Source organism: Canis lupus, chromosome 1 (genome assembly GCF_048164855.1).
Source record: "Canis lupus baileyi chromosome 1, mCanLup2.hap1, whole genome shotgun sequence".
Lineage (NCBI taxonomy): Eukaryota > Metazoa > Chordata > Mammalia > Carnivora > Canidae > Canis > Canis lupus.
In genome coordinates, this window is record NC_132838.1 from 41,274,721 (window position 1) to 41,298,331 (window position 23,611).

The following is a 23,611-nucleotide window of genomic DNA, read 5'->3' on the forward strand; positions in this document are numbered from 1 at the left end:
CCAAATATACTGTCTCCATTAAATGAGTTAATTAAAAATGACAGCTAGGCTTTCACTCACAGGAAGACAGAGTAAATGTACTTTTCACAATTCCTTCTGCTATGGAGAACTAAAAACCCTGGCATTGGGATATCTGAGTGGCTCAGCAGTTGAGTGTCTGCCTTTGGCTCAGGGCATGATCCTGGAGTCCTGGGATCAAGTCCCACACTGGACTCCCTGCATGGAGCCTGCTTCTCCCTCTGCCTATGTCTCTGTCTCTCTCATGAATAAATAAATAAAATCTTAAAAAAAAATAAAAATAAAAGTAAAAACAAAAACAAACAAAAAAAACCCCAACCCTGTTGTTATACACTAAACAAAGACAGGACTTCAAAAAGTATAGAGAGAGGCAGGCCAACCAGGGAACCTAGACAAGGTTGTGTGCTCTCTAGATTTTCTTTCTCCTTCATAAATCCAGACTCAAGGTCAAACAAGACAGAAACCCAGAAACAACAATGTGAGCAAATAAAAAGACCCCAACAAAAGCTTATTCTCTCTAGCCAGAGGACCAAAAAAGAGGGAGGCGTAGCAAGATAAAACTTCAGACAACACTCTATTCCAGTCAAGCACCTTGGAAAAGGCTGGGGGCCTGCCCTACTCAGGCAAGCAAAAGCCAGGTGGGGAGCCTAGATATCCACTTGGGAGGCTGGAATGAGGTACTCTACCCTGCCCCAATCACAGTGTATCAGAGGCCAATCAGGGGACTAGAATTTTCATCCCTGCCAATCAGTAATAAGACTTCCACTCAGTGGAGATTACAGAGGGAGCCTGCACTTCCATCCCCACCAGCAGTAATGCGGTACTGGGGTGGTGTCAGAGGAAGACTCATGGAGTCAAGACAAGGTCACCCCCATCACAATGTCACTGGAGTTCACATGGAGAACTTCCACCACAACTCAGTGGTAATGAGAAGACCTCTTCCCCATTCCGGTGTCAAGAGAGGCTATGTGGGAACCTAGACTTCTACTTTCACCTGAGAGCAATAGCCCCTTGGCTTTCCTGCCACAGCAGTGTCAGAAAAAGTCAGTTATAACAGTAGGTGTAAATAAGATCTAGAGTCTCATAACATAATATGAAAATATCCAGGTTTCAATCTAAAAAATCACTTGATATACTAAGAGCCACAAAGATCTCAAAGACAATCAACACATGCCAAGACCAAGAAGACAAAATTTCAAACAAGCAATTATGAACATGTGAAACAAACCAAAAAACAGATAACTTCAGAAAGAAATAGAACACCCCAAATTAATCCACTGAGAGTAATAAGCGAAAATAACACCTTGCCAATAGGAAAAAAAAACTATTCAAATGAAAGTAGATTTCTCCTCAGAAAAGGAGGCATAAAATTTTTTTTCAAGTGCTAAAAGAAAAAAAAAAAACTGTCAACACAGAATCCTCTACCCAGTAAAAATGTCCTTCAGGAATGAAAGGGTAATAAGACCATTCTTATATGAAGGAAAAGTAAGAGAGTTCTGTTGCCAGGAGACCAATCCTAAAAGAATGGTTAAAAGAAGTACTCTAAAGAGAAAAGAAAAATGTACGGAAGAACCTGGAAAGATCAGGAAGAACGTAGTAAGTAAAAATACGGGTAAGTACAATAGGCTTTCTTTCTCCTTTTGAGTTTTCTTTTCTTAAAAGATATATTTATTTATTTGACAGAGCCAGAGAGAGCATGAACAAGGGCAGTGGCAGGCAGAGGGAGAAGCAGGCTCCCTGCTAAGCAGGAGCCTGATGTGGAACTTGATCCCAGAACCCTGGGATCATGACTTGAGTTGAAGGTAGATGCTTACCGATTGAGCCAGTCAGGTGCCCTCCTTTTGAATTTTCTAATTTATTTAACAGTTGAAGCAAAAAGTTTAATGCTGTGTGATTAGGCTCTAAATAAGGGAAAGGAAATATTTCTTTTAAAGATTGATTGTTGCTTGATTTATGACAGAGAGAGAGAGAGAGAGAGAGAGAGAGGCAGAGACACAGGCAGAAGGAGAAGCAGGCTCCATGTCGGGAGCCCGACGCGGGACTCGATCCTGGGACTCCAGGATCGTGCCCTGGGCCAAAGGCAGGCACTAAACCACTGAGCCACCCAGGGATTCCTGGGAAAGGAAATACTTAAAAACAATTATTAACAATTAAAAACAATTATAAATGGTGGAGGACAAAGGAATATAAAAAGAAAAACGATTTCTATACTTCATTTGAAGTGGTAAAATGACAATACTAGTCAACCAGTACAAGTTCTTTATATATAATTTCTAGGGCAACCACTGAAAAAGCTAATAAAAGGGATATACTCAAAACCACTACAGAACATCAAAAGAAAGTTCTAAAAAAATGTGCAAGCAACCCCTATGCAAAGGCCAAAAAAAAAAAAAAAAAAAACAAAAAAACAAAACAAAACAAAAAAAACAAAAAACAAAACAAAATTAAAAAAAAAAAACACAGAAAAATAAAGAAAACCCCAATCAGAAAACTGAAAATAAAATGGCAGACTTAAACTCAATATAACAAATACTTTAAGTATAAATGGCCTATATATACCAATTAAAAGACAGGGATTGGTAGAATAAATTAAAACAGGACTCAAGTATATGCGGTCATCAAGAAACTAGTTCAAAAATAGTGATACAGGTAGGCTGAAAGTAAAAGATTTGAAAAAGGCTTAATGTAAACATTAATCAAAGAAAAATAGGCATGGCTATATTAATATCAGATAAAGTCAATTTCAAACAAAACAAAACAAAACCTACCAGTCAGAGAGGGATACTACATAATGATAAACAGATCAATCCACCTAAGAAAACAAAGCAATAAAAAAAAAAAAAAGAAAACAAAGAATTCCTAAATGTGAATGGTGAATGCACCAAACAACAAAGCCACAATATATGAAGCAAAAACTGATAAAAGTGAAAGAAATAGGCAAATCTTTAGATATAATTGGAGACTCCCAACAACTCCTCTCAACAACTGACGGAAGAACCAGAAAGGAAATGAGCAAGGAGGGGATCCCTGGGTCGCTCAGTGGTTTAGCGCCACCTGTCTTCGGCCCAGGGCGTGATCCTGCAGACCGGGATCGAGTCACACATTGGGCTTCCTACATGGAGCCTGCTTCTCCCTCTGCCTGTGTCTCCGTCTGTCTCTCTCCCTCCCTCTCTGTCTCTCTCTCTCCTCTCTCATAAATAAATAAATAAAATCTTAAAAAAAAAAAAAAAGGAAATGAGCAAGGATATAGAAAAACTCAACAGCACCATCATCCAGCAGAATCTAATGGACATTAATACAAAGTGCCACCCAACAAGGACAAAATATACATTATTTTCAAGTGCTCACAGAAAATATTTCAAGTGTTCATAGAACATTTACCAAGAAAGACCATAAAACAATCTGACATCATACAGAATATTTCTCTAAGCACAAAGGATTCAAACTTGAAATCAATTAACAGAGAAGTACACAATCTCTGGACAATCAGAAACTAACACACTTCAAAATAATCACAAGGTCGAAGAGGAAATCTCAAAAGAAAATTTAAAAAAATATATTGAATTAAATGAAAAGGTAAATACAACATAATTTCTGGGCCATAGCTAAAGCAGTACTGAGAGGGAAGTGTAGACCACTAAATGCATAAAGTAGGGCAAAGTCTTAACCATCTAAATTCCTACCTAGGTATGTATAAAAGAAGAGCAAAATAAACTTAAAGGAGAAAAAAGACAGTAACAGTGATAAGAGCGAAAGCCAATGAAACAAAAAACATAAAAAAGGGAAAAAAAATCAATAAAACGAAGAGGTGGTTCTTTGAAAAGGTGAGAAACTAACAAACCTCTAGCAACACTGAAAATGAAAAAAACAAAACAAAACACCAGAAAACACATATTATCAACGTCAAGAATGAGCTACAGACTTGTAGATACCAAAAGAATAGGGAATCTTAACAAAAAATTCTACATACATAAACTTGGTAACTTAGACAAAAGGGAACACTATCTTGAAAAACACAAATTACCACAACTCACCTACTATGAACGATTATTTGAACAGCCTTACAACTACTGAGGAAACTGAATTCATAATTTTAAAACCAAAAAAGAAATATCCAAGTCCAGAAGTTTCACTGGAGAATTTTATCAAACATTTAAAAAAGAATTACCAATCTGACACAGTCTTTTCTGGAAAACAGGTAAACACTTCTCAATTCATTTTACGAACCTAATACTATGATATCAAAGACAGTTAAAAAAAAAAACAAGTATGGACCAATATCCCTCATAAATATAGACACAAAAATCCTTAACAAAATACTTCCAAATAGAATCCAGCAAGAAAAAAAGAATTATGTACCATACTCAAGTGATGTTTATCCCAGGGAGGCAACTAGCTCAATACTTTAAAAAAATATCAAGGTAATCTATAAAATAGCAGGTTAAAGAAGGAAAACCATAGCATCATGCAATAAATGCCAAGCAGGCATCTGACATAACTCAATCTCTCTCTTTTTTTTAGAGATTTTATTTATTTATTCATGAGAAATAGAGACACAGGCAGACGGAAAAGCAGACTCCATGTAAGGATCCCGGGTCTCCAGGATCAGGTCCTGGGTTGAAGGCAGCGCTAAACCCCTGAGCCACCTGGGCTGCCCTCAATATCTCTTTAGGATGAAAACTCTCAGAAAAACAAGGTTAAAGAGGAGCTTCAACTTGATATGAAGCATATGCAAAAAACCTAGCAGTAACATCGTATTTTATTTTATTTATTTTATTTATTTATTTTTTAATATTTTTATTTATTTAATCATGAGAGACATGGGGTGGGGAGGGAGAGAAAGAAAGAAAGAGAGGCAGAGACACAGGCAGAGGGAGAAGCAGGCTCCACACAGGGAGCACAATGTGGGACTTGATCCCGGGTCTCCAGGATCATACCCTGGGCTGAAGGCAGCACTAAACCGCTGAGCCACCCGGGCTGCCCAACATCGTATTTTATAATTAAACACTGAATGCTTTCCCCATAAGGCTGAAAACAAAGCTAGCATGTCCACTTTCATCACACTTATTCAACATAATGCTAGAAGTTTTAGCCAGTGTAACAAGAGGAAGAAATAAAACTGTCCTGTTTGCAGAGGACATGATGTCTACCCCAAAAATGCTAAGGAATCTGCAAAAATTTTCCTAAAATAAATGACTTCAGTAAGGTGGCAGAACACAAGATAAACATCCAAAGTTTGGGCCCCTGGATAGCTCAGTTAGCTGAATATCCAACTCTTGATTTTGGCTCAGGTCATGATCTTGGGATCATGACATCAAGCCCCACGTTGGGCTCCACACATACTGGCGAGTCTGCTGGAGAGTCTCTCCTCCCTCTGTCTCTCCCCCTGCTCGTGTGCTTGCTCCCTCTCAAATAAATCTTAAAACACACACACACACACACACACACACACACACAGATCAATTTTATCACTATAGAAATGCAAATCAAAACCTCAGTGCAAGGGGTGCCTAAGTGACTCAGTTAAGCATCTGCCTTCAACTTAGGTCATGATCCTAGGGTGCTGGGATCAAACCCCACATTGGGTTCCCTGCTCAGTTAGAGAGCCTGCTTCTCCCTCTCTCTCTGCCATTCTCCACTCTTGTGCTCTTTGGTTCTATCTGTCAAATAAACAAATACATTTAAAAAAATAATAAAAGGCAAAAAACACAGAAAATGACAAGTGTTGACAAAGATATGGAGAAACTGGAACCCTTGTGCATCGTTGACAGAGATGTAAAATGATTGCAAATACTGTGGAAGTCTGGTGGGTCCTCAAAAAATTAAAAATAGAACTATACATGACTCAACAATTCCATTTCTGGATGGATATATATATCTACAAATTTCCAATAGACCTGAAAACAGGGTCTCAAGGAACAGTTATATACACCCATGACACAGAAGCACTATTCACAATAGCCAAAAAGAAGCAACCCAATGACCTCAGATGGATGACTAGATAAAGACCAATGGAGTATTAGCTTTAAAAACAAAGGAAATTCTAAAGACATTATACTAAGTAGAATAAGCTAATCAAAAAGACAAATACTGGGGCAGTCCCGGTGGCGCAGCGGTTTAGCACCGCCTGCAGCCCAGGGCGTGATCCTGGAGGCCCTGGATCGAGTCCCACATCGGGCTCTCTGTATGATGCCTGCTTCTCCCTCTGCCTGTGTCTCTGCCTCTCTCTCTCTCTGTCTCTATGAATAAATAAAATCTAAAAAAAAAAAAAAAAAAAAGACAAATACTGTATGACTCCACTTATATGAAATACAAATTTCTCGTGCATCCCAAGATCATGACCTGAGCCCAAATCAAATTCAAATAGTAGTCACATTCATAGAGACAGAAAATAGAACAGTGGTTGCCAGGGGCTAGGGAAGGGAGAGGAATAGCGAATGTGATGTGATTTGTAGTTAAGTGTATATTCAGTCTACGTCCTATTCCTGGTACACAGCTCCTACAGCCCTTGTACTTTCTTAAATGTCAAGAACAATCAAAGGATTTTTTTGTTGTAATTTTAGCTTTTGTTCCCAGCTCCTGAAATTGCTCCAGAGTGGTAAAGGTGAAAGGGGTATCTGTTAATTCTTAACAAGCCCCTTTCAACCAAACAAGAGTTTATGTTAATGAGGTCAATTTTGGAAAGCCCCTGAATAACCACAGGATGGGGCTGTTGTCAAGAGAATCAAACATGTGGCTAAAGGGTTAGAACTGAAGCCCTAACCCTGAATTTATTTTTTTAATATTTTATTTATTTATCCATAAGAGACACAGAGAGAGAGGCAGGCAGAAACACAGGCAGACGGAGAAGCAGGCTCCATGCAGAGAGCCGATGTGGGACTCAATCCTGGGACTCCAGGATCATGCCTTGGGCCCAAGGTAGGCACTAAACTGCTGTGCCACCCAGGGATCCCTAGCCCTGGGTTTAAATCAATGGCCAATGATTTAATCAATTGTGACCACACAATGAAAAGTCCATAAAAACCCAAAAGGACAGGATCAGAAACCTTCCAGCTTGTGAACATGTGAAAGTGCTAGGAACATGACTTGCCTGGAGAAGGCCTATGGAAGCTCTACATTCCTTCCCACATACTTGCCCTATGTTACTCTTTCATTTGGCTGTCCCTCTGGTACAAACTGTTATTGCTGAGTTCAGTGAGTTGCTCTAGCAAATTACTGAACCAAGGAGGGAGTCATGGTAATCTCTGATTTATACCAGTTGGTCAGAAGCATAGGTGATATCCTGACTCTCAACTGGTACTGATATGGGAGCAATCTTTGGGGACTGAGCACTTAACCTGTGAGATTTGATGCTAACTCCGGGTAGGTAAGTGTCACACTTAAGTTGTAGGGTACTCACTCAGCTGATATTGGAGAATTGCCTGGTGTAGGGATAAAACCCTACACACTTGTAATACACAAGTGTTCTGTGAGCAGCGAGTAGGCAGAAAGTAGAGTTTTCCTTTCCAAGGAGTTACTGTTTAATGGGTCGAGTTTCTGTTTTGCAATATTGAAAATGTTCCATTGGGTAGATGGTGGTGATGGTACCACAACAATATACACATATTCAACTGCATTAAACTTTAGCACACTTAAAAATGGCTAAAATGGTAAATTTTATATTATATATACTTAAACCACAATTAAAAATTTTTTTAGAAAGTCAATTGTGTTTCTTTTTTTTTTGTCAATTGTGTTTCTATATACTAGCAATGAATATGTAGACACAAATTAGAAATACAATACCATTTACAATCACTTAAAACAAGTAAAATATATGTAAAATCTAACAAAACATATGCAAGACTAGTATTCTGAAAAGGGTGCAATGCTGATGAAAGAAATACAAAATCTAAATAAAAGGAGATAAATAACATGTTCATGAATTGACATACTCAATAAAGATGCCAACTTTTCTCAAACTGATATACAGATTTAACATAATTCCTACCAAAACCTCAGCAAGAGTCTTTGTAGATGTAGAAAAGCTGATCCTAAAATTTATATGGAAAAAGAAAACAAAATGGTTAAAACAATTCTGAAAAGAAATAAAGTGGGATGAATCAGTCTACCCAATTTGAAGACTTACTATATAGCTACAGTAACCAAGACTGGGTAGTACTGGTTAACAGACAGATATATATATCAATAAGATACAATAGAGAACCCAGAACTAAACCCACCCAAATATGCCCAACTCATTTTTTAAAAAGGTATAAAGGCAGTTTGGGGCGTCTGGGTGGCTCAGTCAGTTGAGTATTTACCTTTGGCTTAGGTCACAATCTCCAGGTCCTGGGATTAAGCCCCAAGTAGGGCTGCCTGCTCAGCAAGGAGTCTGCTTCTCCTTGTCCTTCTGTGTCTCCCCCCCCCCCCCACCCCAGCTTGTTCATACTCTCTCATTCAAATAAATAAAAATCTTAAAAAAAAAAAGGAACATATATCTTAGACTTCATCAAAATTAAAATTTTTTGCTCTGTAAAAGACTCAGTTAAAAGGATGAAAAGAAGTTGCACACTGAAAGAAAATATTTTCAAAACACATTATCTAGGGGCAGCCCCGATGGCTCAGTGGTTTAGTGCTGCCTTCAGCCCAGGGTGTGATCCTGGAGACCCGGGATGGAGTCCCACATCAGGCTCCCTGCATGGAGCCTGCTTCTCCCTCTGCCTGTGTCTCTCTGCCTTTTTCTCTCTGTGTCTCTCATGAATAAATAAATAAAATCTTAAAAAAAAAAAAAAAGCCACATATCTGATAAAGGGCTAGTACCTAGAATACAGAAAGAACTCTAAACCCAACAGTAGAAGAATGGACAACAGGTGAGAAGCAGGAGCCTGCTTCTCCCTCCTCCTGTGACAACCATTTTGACAATGGGCAACAGACTTGAAGGGAGACACTGCACTGAAGGGCACATGTCTGTGTTCATATTCCATTCCTCTAGTCATTTGGACAGCTACTATTTAGAACAATGATCAACTCAATATAGAAAGACAGTTAGAATGTACTGATTACTTAAAAACAGAAAATGATTCCACTTGTGGCAAAAAAACGAAAAAATTATGCATACAGAAAAGGATACACCATGGGATTAATAGATCTCAGGAGCAATAGGAATGCGAGTTTGAGGTGTTTTTTTTTTTTTTTTTACTTATTCTATGTTCTGATTTTCTAAAATGAATATATAATAAAAGATTTTTAAATAGGATAAAAAATGATTCACCTTTTTAAAAAATTTATTTATTCATGAGAGACAGAGAGGCAGAAACACAGGCAGAGGGAGAAGCAGGCACCATGCAGGAAGCCCGATGTGGGACTTCATCCCAGGACTCCAGGATCATACCCTGGGCTGGAGGGGGGTGCTCAACCACTGAGTCACCCATGCATCCCCGATTCACCTTTTATAGCTTAATGGTTTTATCTCTTCTATAAAGTTTGACTACCACCAACCTCTTCTGAGAATTCTGTTCATTTTAGTCCATTTGTAACCACTGTTAAGCATCTAATTACCTTAGAATTACTTGAAATACATTAATCTGGTCTCCCCAAATATACGTTTCTTGACACCGGGTACATATTTTCAAGACACTGCTGACTTGGGAAGAACACTTATTTTACACATTTGTTCTCTGGCTATCCTATCCCCCTTGATAGAGGTCCTGCCTACACTTAGTGGAGACAGATAAGACCTTCTCTTATTGCAGCTAATCTTATATTTAGTATACTTTCTTCTCTTACTCTTCCTTAAAACAATAGAGAACCAAAGAGTGGTGGAAACACTATACGTTTTAAAACTAAAGGCTAGGGCAGCCCTGGTGACTCAGTGGTTTAGCGCTGCCTTCGGCCCAGGGTGGGATCCTGGAGACCTGGGATCGAGTCCCATGTCAGGCTCCCTGTATGGAGCCTGCTTCTCCCTCTGCCTGTGTCTTTGCCTCTCTCTCTCTCTCTCTGTCTCTCATGTTAAATAAATTAAATATTAAAAAAAAACTAAAACTAAAAGCTAAAAAATATAAATAAATAAACAAATAAATAAATAACACTGAAGGCTAAAATATTTTCATTGATACACAAGAACTTTTTTCTTAAGTGAGTTTCCTTTTAGGGGATTTATTTTTATCTTGCTTTTAACTTATTTTTACTTTTTCATTTGTATCCATTAAAGAGCATTTTGAATGTAGTTGCCAACATCTGAAATATCTCATTAAAAATTTTTAAAAGATTTTATTTGTGAGATGCCTGGGTGGCTCAGCGGTTAAGCATCTGTCTTAGGCTCAGGGCGTGATCCTAGAGTCTCGAGATCGAGTCCCGCATTGGGCTCCCTGCATGGAGCCTGCTTCTCCCTCTGCCTGTGTCTCTCGCTGTCTCTCTCTCTCTCTCTCTCTCTGTGTCTCTCATGAATAAATAAAATCTTAAAAAAAAATTTTAAATAAAAATAGAGTTTACTTGTTTATTTGAGAGAGAAAGCACAATTATATGTTAATTGAATTTAAATTTTTTAAAAAGAGAACAAAAAACTGAAAATCATGATTTTTCATTTGTCATAGGAATAACTGATTTAGGCTAGTATCACTGGATGCTAAAACAAGTAGATGAGATTTTAATGAGAAACAGGATATTTACATAGTTTCAAGGTATCTCCCTTCAAATTATCATAAAGGGAAAAAAAGTAGCTTTATAGTGGAGAGCCCAGGCAGACACCACCCTAATAATGAAGCACTCCAATTTATCACAAGTCACAAAACATCCTGTGCCTCCGTATATTATACAATGTGAAGAGCAAAACTTCAATGGTATTCCTGCTCCACATTTATAACCTTAATCTAATCACAAGGAAACATCAGAGGAACCCAAACTGAGAGGCATTCTACAAAATAACTAGCCTGTACTCTTCAAAAAGGCCAGGCCAAAAAAAAAAAAAAAAAAAAAAAGAGAGAGAGAGAATGACTGAGGAAATTTTCGCATTAAAGAGACTAAAGAAACATGACATTGAAAGCATTGTAGGCTTCTCTAGTGAGTCTTGGCAAGGGGGGAAAATGAGCTACAAACGCTGTTACTAGGATAACTGGCTAAATTTTATGAGGGTCTGTGGATTGATACAGGCCTATAACAGCTAAAATGTATGGCTTTTGGGATGCCTGGGTGGCTCAGCAGTTGAGCATCCGCCTTTGGCTGAGGGCATGATCCCCATCCCAGGATCAAGTCCCACATCCTCCCACGTCGGGCTCCTTGCAGGGAGCCTACTTCTCCTTCTGTCTGTGTCTCTGCCTCTCTCTGTGTCTCTCATGAATAAATAAATAAAATCTTTAAAAAATAATAAATAAATAAAATGTATGGCTTTTGAGATCTGTATTGTGTTTATGTAAAAGAATGTCCAAGTACTTAGGAAATACGCTCTAAAGTATTTAGGGCGTGATATCTATAACTTACTCTCAATGTTGCAGGAAAAAAATGTATACAGAGTAGATGGTAAAGCAAAAGGGGCAAATATTAACAATTGGTAAAACTGGGTAAATTTATACTATTCTTGGCAACTTGTTTGCAAGCCTGAAATTATATCAAGATATAAAGATACAAAAATAGTCCAAGATATCTGTTTACTAGGGAGTGGGAAAAAAAAAAAAATCCCAGTCTAGGTGGAATATGAGTAAGGTTTTATCATAGCCTGGTGGTTTCAATGACCAAAAATGATTACATTTATACAGTCTTCATTTTTAAGCTTAATAAATATTTCATTTATGAAAATCAGTATCATTTACCTTTTCCTCTCTTCCTTTATTCTGTTCTTTCTTTTCCCGACAGCGAACGGCTTTCCCTCTGTCGTTGTGAAGATTGTGTGCAGATGAACGGTGAGCTCTGACGGTTGTACCTGGACGGTTGCCATGTGGTTTAGGGTCACTGTACTGAGGGGACTGGCGTTTTCGAGGCCCTGGTGAGGGTCTAATTAGACACAAGATCATGAAAATCATAATGAACTGGAGGTGGTCCAAATACAGACGAACACATATCATGTTTAAGTTAGGGGCTCTGAACTGAAGAAGCCAAGGCAATAATGGAAGATCAGAGAGGAGTGAACAAACTTAAGTCATTGAAATTTAAGATCTGATGTTCAAATCTGACACCATAGTCTGGGGTAATATATGAAAAGAAAGGAAGGACTGTGGTATGGTTATATGATAGAAATGGAAGGCAAGTGATCATCACTTCTCCTTTGAGAGGAAATCACTGGTGTACATCAAGGATGAGAGAAAAAGGAGTCTGATTCCTGGAAACTGAAAAGACAGCAATTATCAAAGAGAGTTTTATCAGAAGAACGAGAACACAGCACAAGTACAGGATTCATATTTATCCAACGGTACGTGTGTAAGTTGACACTATTTTACTTAGAATATATCATAGATCTCTTATTTTAATTAATGAAATTTAGTAATTTTCCCATTTAAAAAACTGACATAAATACTGGCTATGGACAGTCACAAGAAGTGATGCATACAGTGCTTTACATTTATACATGACCTCATGCCCTCTTTGTTTCTGCAGCAGGATTCAGACCTCTCAAATATTTCTCAGGCTGCTAGACTGGGTTGGGGTCACTAAAATGAGCAATAAAAAAGGTAAGAGAGGCCTATCCTCAAATACCATAAATATAGTTAAGAAAGAAGATATGTAAACTAGGCAAGTACACCAGAAAATGTAAATGAGACCAAGTGCTATCAATGACTCAAGAAGACAGAAAATACACCGGGTCTGGAAACACTGGAGATGAACTAAACAAGGGGTTTAAGTGCAGACAAGAAAATCAGCGTAGCAAAGAAATAAAAATGAGCTTCATCTCTGTAAAGGAGTCTAAAGACACTAACTACAAAGACAACGGGGAGCATTCAGGGAAGATACTGGAGAAGGTGGTTTACTAAGTAGAAAATCTGAGTACCAGCTCAAGCAAGAGGCTTGGCTTTTAGCTAACTACTGCTGAAAGGGTTTGAGAGCGCAGCCCTGGTGGCGCAGTGGTTTAGCGCCGCCTGCAGCCCAGGGCGTGATCCTGGAGACCCTAGATGGAGTCCCACGTCAGGCTCCCTGCATGGAGCCTGCTTCTCCTTCTGCCTGTGTCTCCGCCTCTCTCTCTCTCTCTCTCTCTCTCTCTCTGTCTCTATGAATAAGTAAATAAAATCGAAAGAAAGAAAAGAAAGAAAAGAAAGAAAGAGTTTGAGAAAAATGAGTCCAGTGCTGAGTAAGAAAAATATGCCAATAAAGGAAACAGAAGCAGGGGGATATATGCAGGTTACATATGTTATGGAGGCAAGAAATGAAGGCCAGGCTTAAGGCAGTAAGCAATGAGAGTCTGAGAGAATTGCTATTAAAATATACTCCTGTAGACATGGGACATTGAGAATGAGGATTTGGCAGGATGATAAAATCAAACCAATGTGGAAAGGAATGATAGGGGTTCGATTTTGGATTTAGACACTTGGGAGAGCCAAGTGGAGATATTACCTTAAATTAATTAATTAATTAATTAATTTATTCTCCTCTTACTAGAAACATAATATAAAATAGACACTGAGATATAATCCTTTTTTTAAAAAAATTTATTTATGAAAGACAGAGAGAGAGAGAAGCAGGCTCCATGCAGGGAGCCCAATGTGGGACTCGATCCTGAGACTCCAGGATCATGTCCTGGGCTAAAGGCAGGTGCTAAACCACTGAGCCATCCAGGGATTCCTGACACTGAGATATAATCAAGTATAAAAAATAAGTCACCTGTAACTCCATTACCCAGCATTAACCACCTAACATATTAGTCTATTTTCTTATAGTTGCTTTTCATTTAAACAGAACTAGAGAGGATCCCTGGGTGGCTCAGCAGTTTGATGCCTGCCTTCGGCCCAGGGCATGATCCTGGAGTCCCAGGATCGAGTCTCACATCGGGCTTCTGCATGGAGCCCGCTTCTCCCTCTGCCTGTGTTTCTGCCTCGCTCTCTGTGCCGCTCATGAATAAATAAATAAAATCTTAAAAAAAAAAAAAAAAACAGAACTGGAATTGTTATGTACACATGCATTCATATTTTTCTCTACTCATTTCATAAGGCATTTCCTGTATCATCACCTCATAAATGGCTTTTAATGACTAGATGGCAGTTACCTGTAAAATATGCCACTTTTCATCCACTTTTTACTACTAGCTATTCATTTCTCCAAAAACTAATTTACTGAACTATTACTATTGATTACACATTAGGATTAAAATATTTCAACTAAGCTTAAGAAAACCTTTACTCTTACAGACTTATATCCGTGTGTGTATATGTGTGTATGGAGAGGGGGCTTCAATGAAAACATAAACAGTACATCAGATGATGCGAAGTGCAGTCTAGAAAAATAAAGAATGGCAGGGGCTTTGATTAGGGGGCGGTATTTCAGGGAGAGTGGTCAGAGACAGCTGACCACTCTCTCCGAAGTAACATTTAAGCTGAGACCTGAAGGAAATGAGAGAACAAGTTATCAGACATCTGAGCTGAAAGAAAGGCAAGTACAAAGAACTAAAGTGTCTGTGTGTTTGACTTGCTCGAGGAAGAAGAGAGTCATGAGAACTCAGGTTCTAGAGATAGTGCAGAACCAGTCTGCACATGCTGTTGAAGGATATGATGAACACTTTGATATTCTAAAAGGCCCAGTGAACCTCCTTGTACAAGCATTTCTCTGCACAACCATAAAAGAGAACACTGGATCAGCTCAATCTGTTCTTTAAATGGAACTAAAATCTAACTGATGACAAGGCTGAACTCACCACCAAGGTTCAAGAAAGAATAAGCTCGGGCAACCCGGGTGGCTCAGTGGTTTAGCGCCTGCCTTCGCCCCAGGATGTGATCCTGGAGACCCGGGATCGAGTCCCATGTCGGACTCCCTGCATGGAGCCTGCTTCTCCCTCTGCCTGTGTCTCTGCCTCTCTCTCTCTCTGTCTCTCTCATGAATAAATAAATAAAATCTTAAAGAAAGAAAGAAAGAAAGAAAGAAAGAAAGAAAGAAAGAAAGAAAGAGCTCTCTTAAACACGAGTACAAATGAAGATTAACAAAAAATAAAAAGTTTTGAGGGATATTTACTTGAGGGAGCAAATAATAAAATAAACTACAGGAAGAAACAAAGATGCAACTAATAAAGTCAAAGAGGAGGAGAATAATAATAATAATAATAATGTGATCCATCCAAGGCATTTAAGATCAGGGACAAAAAAAGATATTGAAGAAAGCAAGAAGCAATCAGAAGGGAAACTAGGACTCCTCGTCATAGAATTTCTAGATGAAGAGGTTCATCTAATGAAATGAACTAAATTGTCACTGTGTACATGTATTCATTGAAAAGTTCTTACCCCAATAAGTGAGAGAGGAGTTACAGGGCTGTTATGGATTCAATGTTTGTGTCCCCCCAAATTCACATTAAATCTCATCCCTAGTGAGATCATCTAGAGTAAGGGAGTAACTAAAGTTAGGGATGCCTGGCTGGCTCAGTCAGTAAAGCATGTGACTCTTGATCTCAGGGTGGTGACTTCAAGCCCCATGTTGGGCATGGAGCCTACTCATAAATGAATTAATTAATTAAATAAAGTTAAATAAGGCCTTGATCTGAGGATGTGCCCTGTGAGACATACCAGAGAGCTTGCTCATTCCCTCTGCCATGAAAAGACAGAAAGAAGGCAGCTGTCTGCTTGAGAAGAGTCCTCAGGAGCCAAACTAGCTAGCACCTTGATCCTGGACTTTCTGGTCTCCAGAACTGTGAGAAATAAAGACATAAATTTCTGGTGTTTAAGCCACCAGATCTGGTATATTTAGTTACAGCAGGAGGAAGAGACTGGTAACACAAGGACCAAATGATGGTTCTCCAGAATGAGGAAAGAAAAGAGTAAAAAGGAGTAAAACATATTTATAGAGAAGAAAAAATAAAAACATACAACTTGACTCATCTATTATTTGTTTTACTAAATTAAGAAAAAAGAAATCATAAATGTAGAAGATGATTCACTTACAAATACTCACTTTATAATAACAAAAAGGGGAAAACAACCAGTGAGAGCATGGTTAACTATTTGGTTATACACAACCCTTTAAAAGCACCAGAGAAAAAGGTCTAACGTGGCTTGTGAATCATCAATGCTTACAGTATGAAGAACCAATTAACCTATCTGGTGTCCTCATCAGAAACTGGGGCTAAAAAATTAGTACCTACCTTCTGAGACTGTTTTGAGAATATACATAAAACAATGAACACAGTACCCAGCATACAGTAAATATCTAATGATTGTTGTCTATTATTAGGATTCTTTTTTTTAGAAACAGGGTACAAATTTACATATTGTGAATACAGTATAACTGTGAAAATAAAAAGATTAGAAGTTGCACTGGAATGTCTGTATGATTTGCCCTTCCTTTCATGCATTTTCTTATTTTTCTTTAATGAGCCTACTGCTGTACTTTTTTTTAGTGAATTCTAAAATATAACAGAAAATACAGTATTTATAAAAATGTTTATAAGCAAAGGAAAAATTTCGTAAATATTCAACATTAGTACTTTAGAACTGAAGACAAGAAGAAGGTGGCTAGAAAGCAATCAATACCCAGTAGTTGATCTTAAAGTGGAGAGGGAACACTTTGGCACAATACTTATCAAAGCATGATCCATGGACCACCAGTATCAGAATCACTGGCAGATTCCTAAGCTCCACCTGCTATCTATAGGCATACCTTGTTTTACTGTGCTTTAATTTATTGTGCTTTGAAGATATTGTTTTGTTTGTTGAAGATTTGTGGCAACCTCATGTTGAACAAGTCTTATAAGTGCCATTTTTCCAATAGCATTGGCTCATTTTCTGTTTCTTTTTTTTTGTTTGTTTTTTTCATTTTCTGTTTCTGAGTCATACTTTGGTGATTCTTGGAATATTTTAAACGTTTTATTATTATTATATTTGTTTAGGTGATCTGTGATCAGAGATTATAACTTGCTGGGAGCTCCAATGACGGTTAACATTTTTTAGAAATAAAGTATTTTTCAATTAGGGTATGTGTATTGTTTTTCCAAGACAAAATACTACTGCACACTTAACAGATTACAGTATAGTACAAACCCAACTTTTATATGCACTGGGAAACCAAAACATTTATTTGACTCAATTTTGGTATAATATTCCCTTTATGGTTATGGTCTGGAACCGAACCTGCAGTATTTCCTAGGTATGCCTGCATTATATCAGACTCTCTGGGAGTGAAAACCCAGAATTCACATTCTAATGAGTGCCAAAAGAGACCTTTAGTAGGTATACTGGAATTTGAGAATAACTAGTATGGCAGGGAATGCCAGCTTCAAATATACCTGTTTTCAAATTCCAGCTCCACCAATTATTAGCTTTGTGATAATGGGGAAAAGTTACCTAACTTCACTATACCTCAAGCTATCTTATCTGAAATATAAAGCAAATAAGACTTATTTGAAAGGCTAACTGTGAATAAATGAAATAACATGTGTAGCCTCTAATAATGCTTAAGACATATGAGCACTCAGCATCTAGTACCCATCATAAAATACAATTAAGAATTTAGAGTTATGGGGCAGCCCGGGTGGCTTCGCAGTTTAGCGCTGCCTTCAGTCCAGGGCCTGATCTTGGAGACCTGGGATTAAGTCCCACGTCAGGCTCCCTGCATGGAGCCTGCTTCTCCCTCTGCCTGTATCTCTGCCTTTCTCTCTCTGAGTCTCTCATGAATAAATAGATAAAATCTTAAAAAAAAAAAAAAAAAAAAAAAAGAATTGAGAGTTATAAATAACAATGTGAAATTGAAAAACACCTGAGCAATGTCTTCCTTAATGCAAGGTTCTCAAACTGATTAGGAGGCAAAGAACCTAAAAGTCAGGGTTTTTTATAGAATGCTATTATACACTCACATGTTTAAGCCTACAATACAAACGAGGAAATCTATTATGTGAGTGGAAGAGACTAGTGACATCCATCACACACTTGTCAGATAAAAATATATATAGTGAGGGACACCTGGGTGGCTCAGTGGTTGAGCGTCTGCCTTTGGCTCAGATTGTAATCCCAGGGTCCTGGGATCGAGTCCCACATCAGGCTCCCTGCAGGGAACCTGCTTCTCCCTCTGCCTATGTCTCTCCCTCTCTCTGTGTCTCTCATGAATACATAAATAAAATCTTAAAAAAAATGGAGTGAAACTAAGCATGACTGGCTATGCAGACCATTTCAGTAAATATCACTTTCACTAACTGTACATATGCCAGCTCCAAGAATAGAAAGCTTGGGGGAAAATGCCAAAAAAAACCTAAAATAGAGAACATTTTATCCTTTTTATCCTGTGAATTAAAAAGCCACATTATTTTTCATTTTAATAATTTTCATGAATAGCAGTATTCTGTGATAGCTGTTTGAGAACCAGTGTTTTGATGTAACTCCTTCACTTTACCTAAGAAAAATCTGAAGCCTAGAAAGGTTATAGGTTTTTTCCAAAGCTACAGAAGCATGGCAAAGATAGAATGAGAGCCAGATATTTCAATTCCCAGTTATTTCCATAAGATAATGTTGTCTCCGTTACTATAAGCTCATTCACAAAAGCATTTTTGGCATATTTCCTAAGTTTAATTTATCGATACAGGTCATAGTTACATGATACACAACATAAGAGTTCTAAAAGGCATTCAGTAAAAAAATCCTCTCCCGTTCCTGTCTCTTGGCTACCCAGCTTCCCTAGATATAGCCAATGCTATTAGTTTCCTGGGCTAATTTGTTTCTTAAAAGGTCTCCACTTACCTTCGTTCAACAGGTACAGGCAAGGACCAGACTTCCCCCTCAGAAGCTGGAAGCTCATGCTGTGCAGCTTTCAGTGGAGTGTTGTCTAGTTTAAAGCTCTCCAGTGTTTTCATGATATCTTTAACATGTTTAGCTTCCACATTTATTTCCTGCCAAACCTGGTTTTAAAGGGAGAATATGGCTCTTTAAATATCTGTAACCAGGGCGCCTGGATGGCTCAGTTGGTTATAAGTGTCCTACTTTTGATTTTGGCTCGGGTCACAATCACATGATTGTGGGATTGGCTGTGGGATCGCGCCTTGTTTTGGGCTCTGTGCTCAGCAAGGAATTTGCTTCCCCTCTCCCAAAGTCCCTCCCCCAGCTCATATGTGTTCTCTCTCCTTAAAAATAAATAAATAGGAGCACCTAAGTGGCTTAGTTGAATGTCAGGTTCTTGAGCGTCAGGCTTTTGATTTTGGCTCAGGTCATGATCTCAGGGCTGTGAGATAGAGCCCCACTCTGTGGGAGCACAGACTCTGTGCTCAGCAGGGAGTCTGCTTAAGATCCTCTCTCCCTCTGTCCCTCTCTCCCCTGCCCCTTACTCAAATAAAAAATCTAGGGCAGCTCAGGTGGCTCAGCGGTTTAGCGCCGCCTTCAGCCCAGGGTGTGATCCTGGAAACCTGGGATCAAGTTCCACATCAGACTTCTTGCATGGAGCCTTCTTCTGCCTTTGTCTGTGCCTCTCTCTCTCTGTTTCTCATGAATAAATAAATAAAATCTTAAAAAAAAAAAAAAAAAAAAAAAAGCTTAGACTTTTAAGATAAAAGTCTCTAGTCTACAAGGGCACCTGAGTGGCTCAGTTGGTTAAGTGTCCAACTCTTGATCTCAGCTCAGGTCTTGATGTCAGGGTTGTGAGTTCAATCCCCACCTTGGGCTCCATGCTGGCTGTGAAGTCTACTTAGAAAAAAAAAAAAAACATCTCCAGCCTATGAACATAAGTCTTTCAGTGACAAACTTAAGACTCTTTATGAAATAAAATATTTTCCTCTTATGGTAATGTAAGGGATATGCAGAAGCAGATTTAGGGAAAAAGTTTTAAGTTCAAAGAGGTAGGATATTTCTCCATTTTAAAGAAATTAAGTACAAAAATGGAATACTATCAAAAAAGTAGTTTACAAGAATCTGAGGGATAACATTCTACTGAGAAGACCCGTTCAAAAAGACTATTAAATCCTGTAGTAATTCCTTCCTCTTTGATGTAGCTGACCCTTGTTAGAAATGCCACCTTCAGGGCAGCCCCGGCGGCACAGCGGTTTAGCGCCGCCTGCAGCCCAGGGCGTGATCCTGGAGACCCGGGATTGAGTCCCACATCAGGCTCTCTGTGTGGTGCCTGCTTCTCCCTCTGCCTGTGTCTCTGCCTCTCTCTCTCTCTCTCTCTCTGTCTCTATGAATAAATAAAATAAAATCTTAAAAAAAATAAACTGCTTAGTTATTAAAAAAAAAAAGAAAGAAAGAAATGCCACCTTCAAAGGAACTTACAACTTCTACACTTTCCATCTGTAAATTCCTATTGGTCCTCAGAGACTAACATTCCTCAAATGGAATTCAAATATAGTCTTCTTTAGAATATTCTGCAGAGAATATATTATAGCCATGAGAGATTCAGGTGTCATCTGCAGTTTCAACAATGGCTTAATAAAGTCAATCCTAATTATACCAGGTAAAAAATGGGATTAGAAAAAACGTCAAGGAACGCCTGCGTGGCGCAGCAGTTAAGCCTCTGGTTTCGGCTCAGGGCATGATCCCAGAGTCCTGGGATCGAGTCCCACATCGGGCTCCCTGCATGGAGCCTGCTTCTCCCTCTGCCTGTGTCTCTACCTCTCTCTTTCTCTCTCTGTCTCTCTGTCTCATGAATAAATAAAATCTTAAAAAAAAAGTCAAAACCATTACTTTTTTTAATCTATTAGATTTCAAAAACTGTAACTGAGTAGAACTCACAATATTGATGATGGTGAATATGAACTATTACTAATATAATAAATCAAATTTCAAGTAACATTATATACAAATCCATGTAACAAACCATATACTCTTCATGTGTAACTTCAAAAAGTACCAACAATCTCTTTAAGTCTTCTGAATCTTTAAACCATTAAAACACACAGCAGCCATAATTCTCACCTGTTGCCATTTCTGCTGGAGATAGGTGTCTTTGACTGAATACAGATACTTGTTCATCTGGTCAAGAACTCCCTGATAATATACCATTGCAGAGTCATAGTTTCCCAGTAGTGCATACTCACGGGCCAATTTTACGTTCTCACTGATCATAAGAAGACTCATGCTCAACTGTAAGCTTAAAAAAAAAAAGAAAAAGAAAGAAACATTTTCATATTATATGTCTCCTGAAAATAAGTATACAAAGAGTTTTTCTAAAGTATACTTTCCAGGGCTCCTTCAAGAAGCTCACCATCATGTACAGTGTACTTTCCATCTCTATATTTGCTCATGCTCTTTCTCCTTCAAAGAAATTTCTTGGTTCACACAGGCAAGCCCCACTGATGCGTCAAAGTCCAGCTCAGAGGGCAGTCCTCCCAGCATGTCTAGCCTCTGAACTTTTCAGTTTGAAATAAACTCTCCTCCTTCTAAAGTCCCCTGGCACTTTACCAGGGCCTTTTACTCAAGACAGCTGTCTACTCTGAATTACAGTTACTCATATATGTGTCTTATCTCTAGGAGAGCAGGATTTACATCTGAAAGATGTGAGATTGTATCCTCGGTGCATGACACACAAGTCTTACTGAACATCTGTGAACAAATGCACAATGTCAGGTATAGTTATTGGAAGGTAGCGTGGAAAAGCAGAAAGTATATGTTTTGAAGTTAGAAAATTCTTGGTTAGAATTCTAATTCTGCCACTGTGGTCAAGTCCCTTAACTTTTCTACGCTTCACTTTTTAAATACGTAAAACGGAGACAGTACTACTTCCAAGACTTGCACTGTAAGGAATAAATGACTACTTAAAGTATCTAGCATACTACTTGGTAAATAATAATAGCATGTCAATAAACGCTAATTGCATCTTTTCTGGAACTTTCTATATTTGAGAACCAAGCACAATCTCTGTATTAGTAGGATATGAATATATGAATGAGGATACAAAGCATCAGAAGTAAGCACTTGGGACACCTGGGTGGCTCACTGGTTGAGTGTCTGCCTTCACCTTAGAGTATGATCTCAGGAGTCCCAGGATCAAGTCCCACATCCCTGCATGGAGCCTGCTTCTTCTCCCTCTGTGTCTCTGCCTCACTCTCTCTCATGAATAAATAAAAACAAAATCTTAAAAAAAAAAAAGTAGGCACTTGAAAAGTGTTGGCTTTGTTGATGTTGACAATTACCATTATTTATTAACAATACATCGCAAGAGGTAGTTGAAAATCTGAAAGATCTGCATACTTTTGAGAGGGCAATAAGTTAGAGTTTGTGGCTTTCAAAATAAAAAAAAATCTGGGGCGTCTGGGTGGCTCAGTCAGTTAAGCATCTGACTTCAGCTCAGGTCATGATCCCAGGGTCCTGGGATTGAGCCTCATGTAGGCTCCCTGCTCAGCGGGGAGCCTACTTTTCCCTCTCCCTCTGCCCCTCCACCCCACTTGTGCTCTCTCTCTCTCAAATAAATAAATAAAATCTTTAAAACAAAACAAAGTAGTATAAAAAGAAATTTGAAACACACGGTGAAAGATATGCTCAGATTTAAAATGAATGAAGTTTCAAAGCTGTGGAATTAGAAAAAAAATGAAGGAGTTGTGAAAGATCATAGGAAAGCTGAGGACAGATGTATGAAGGAAATAAGATCATTTTTTTCTGACTCCTTTTCTGTGTCAGTGGGATATTCAAATAAATATATTTCATAGATGAACAGAGATATCTTCAAGGTGGGGACCTCTCTATCTGCCTTTAATTTAACCTAGCCAGAAGAGTTTCCTAAAACTATGGCTTTTGGCACCTCCCTTCCCCACCTCACCTATGGTTAAGGTCAAGTGATGCAACAGAGTTAAGTCTGATAGAGACCACTATGTCTCTTATGTTCTTTATTATTTAAATTCTTTATTCAGGAATGGGGTTTTCTGTGAAAAAGCATGCTAAGGAGGGATGCCTGGGTGGCTGAGCGGTTGAGTGTTTGCCCCTGCCCTTGGCTCAGGGCATGATCCTGGAGTTCCGGATCGAGTCCCCCACAACAAGGCTCCCTGCATGGAGCATGCTTCTCCCTCTGCCTGTGTCTGCCTCTCTGTGTCTCTCATGAATGAATAAATAAAAGTTTAAAAAAGCATGTCAAGGAAACTTCTTGAGTTTAATTTAATGTAGATTGTTCAGCTCGTACAGAGCAAGGAATGATGGCAGGCCACGCAGAAATATCTAACACTATGTGTTACACACAGGACCAAAAAGATTTTCTACCAAATAGACAAGGGAAGGTAATCATATTCACACAGCCCAGTATTAGAGGATTGTATAAAGCAAGATTAATGGGAAATGTTGGTGAGCAGAAGAGTTACAAAGCAGCACTGCTATCTATACCAGAGCAGAAAAGGGAGTGTACTGTACTCCTAAGGACAGAGATTAGAGGAAGATAGGATCACAACCTTGATGGAAAAGCAAGAGATGTCAAAATCACACCAAGGGCCTCAGGCTTCCATTCTCTGCCAGTCTTCCGTTCTTTGGCAGTTTTCATTCTCTATCCAGCTAAAGGTACAACTGCTGCACCTCTACCCAGTTAGGTTTGATTA

General features: G+C 38.6%; 1 protein-coding gene across 1 annotated transcript in view; it reads right to left on the reverse strand.

Moving 5' to 3' along the window:
* Positions 1–23,611, reverse strand: part of KATNA1 (katanin catalytic subunit A1) — a 46,745-nt gene that overhangs the window by 14,844 nt on the left and 8,290 nt on the right. The window contains exons 2-4 of the mRNA XM_072827396.1: positions 21,009–21,183; positions 18,849–19,006; positions 11,805–11,985 (exon numbers count right to left, since the gene is read on the reverse strand). Of these exons, the coding sequence (XP_072683497.1) occupies positions 11,805–11,985; positions 18,849–19,006; positions 21,009–21,170 (501 nt within the window). The 5' untranslated portion in view covers positions 21,171–21,183. The remainder of the gene's footprint in view (positions 1–11,804; positions 11,986–18,848; positions 19,007–21,008; positions 21,184–23,611) is intronic.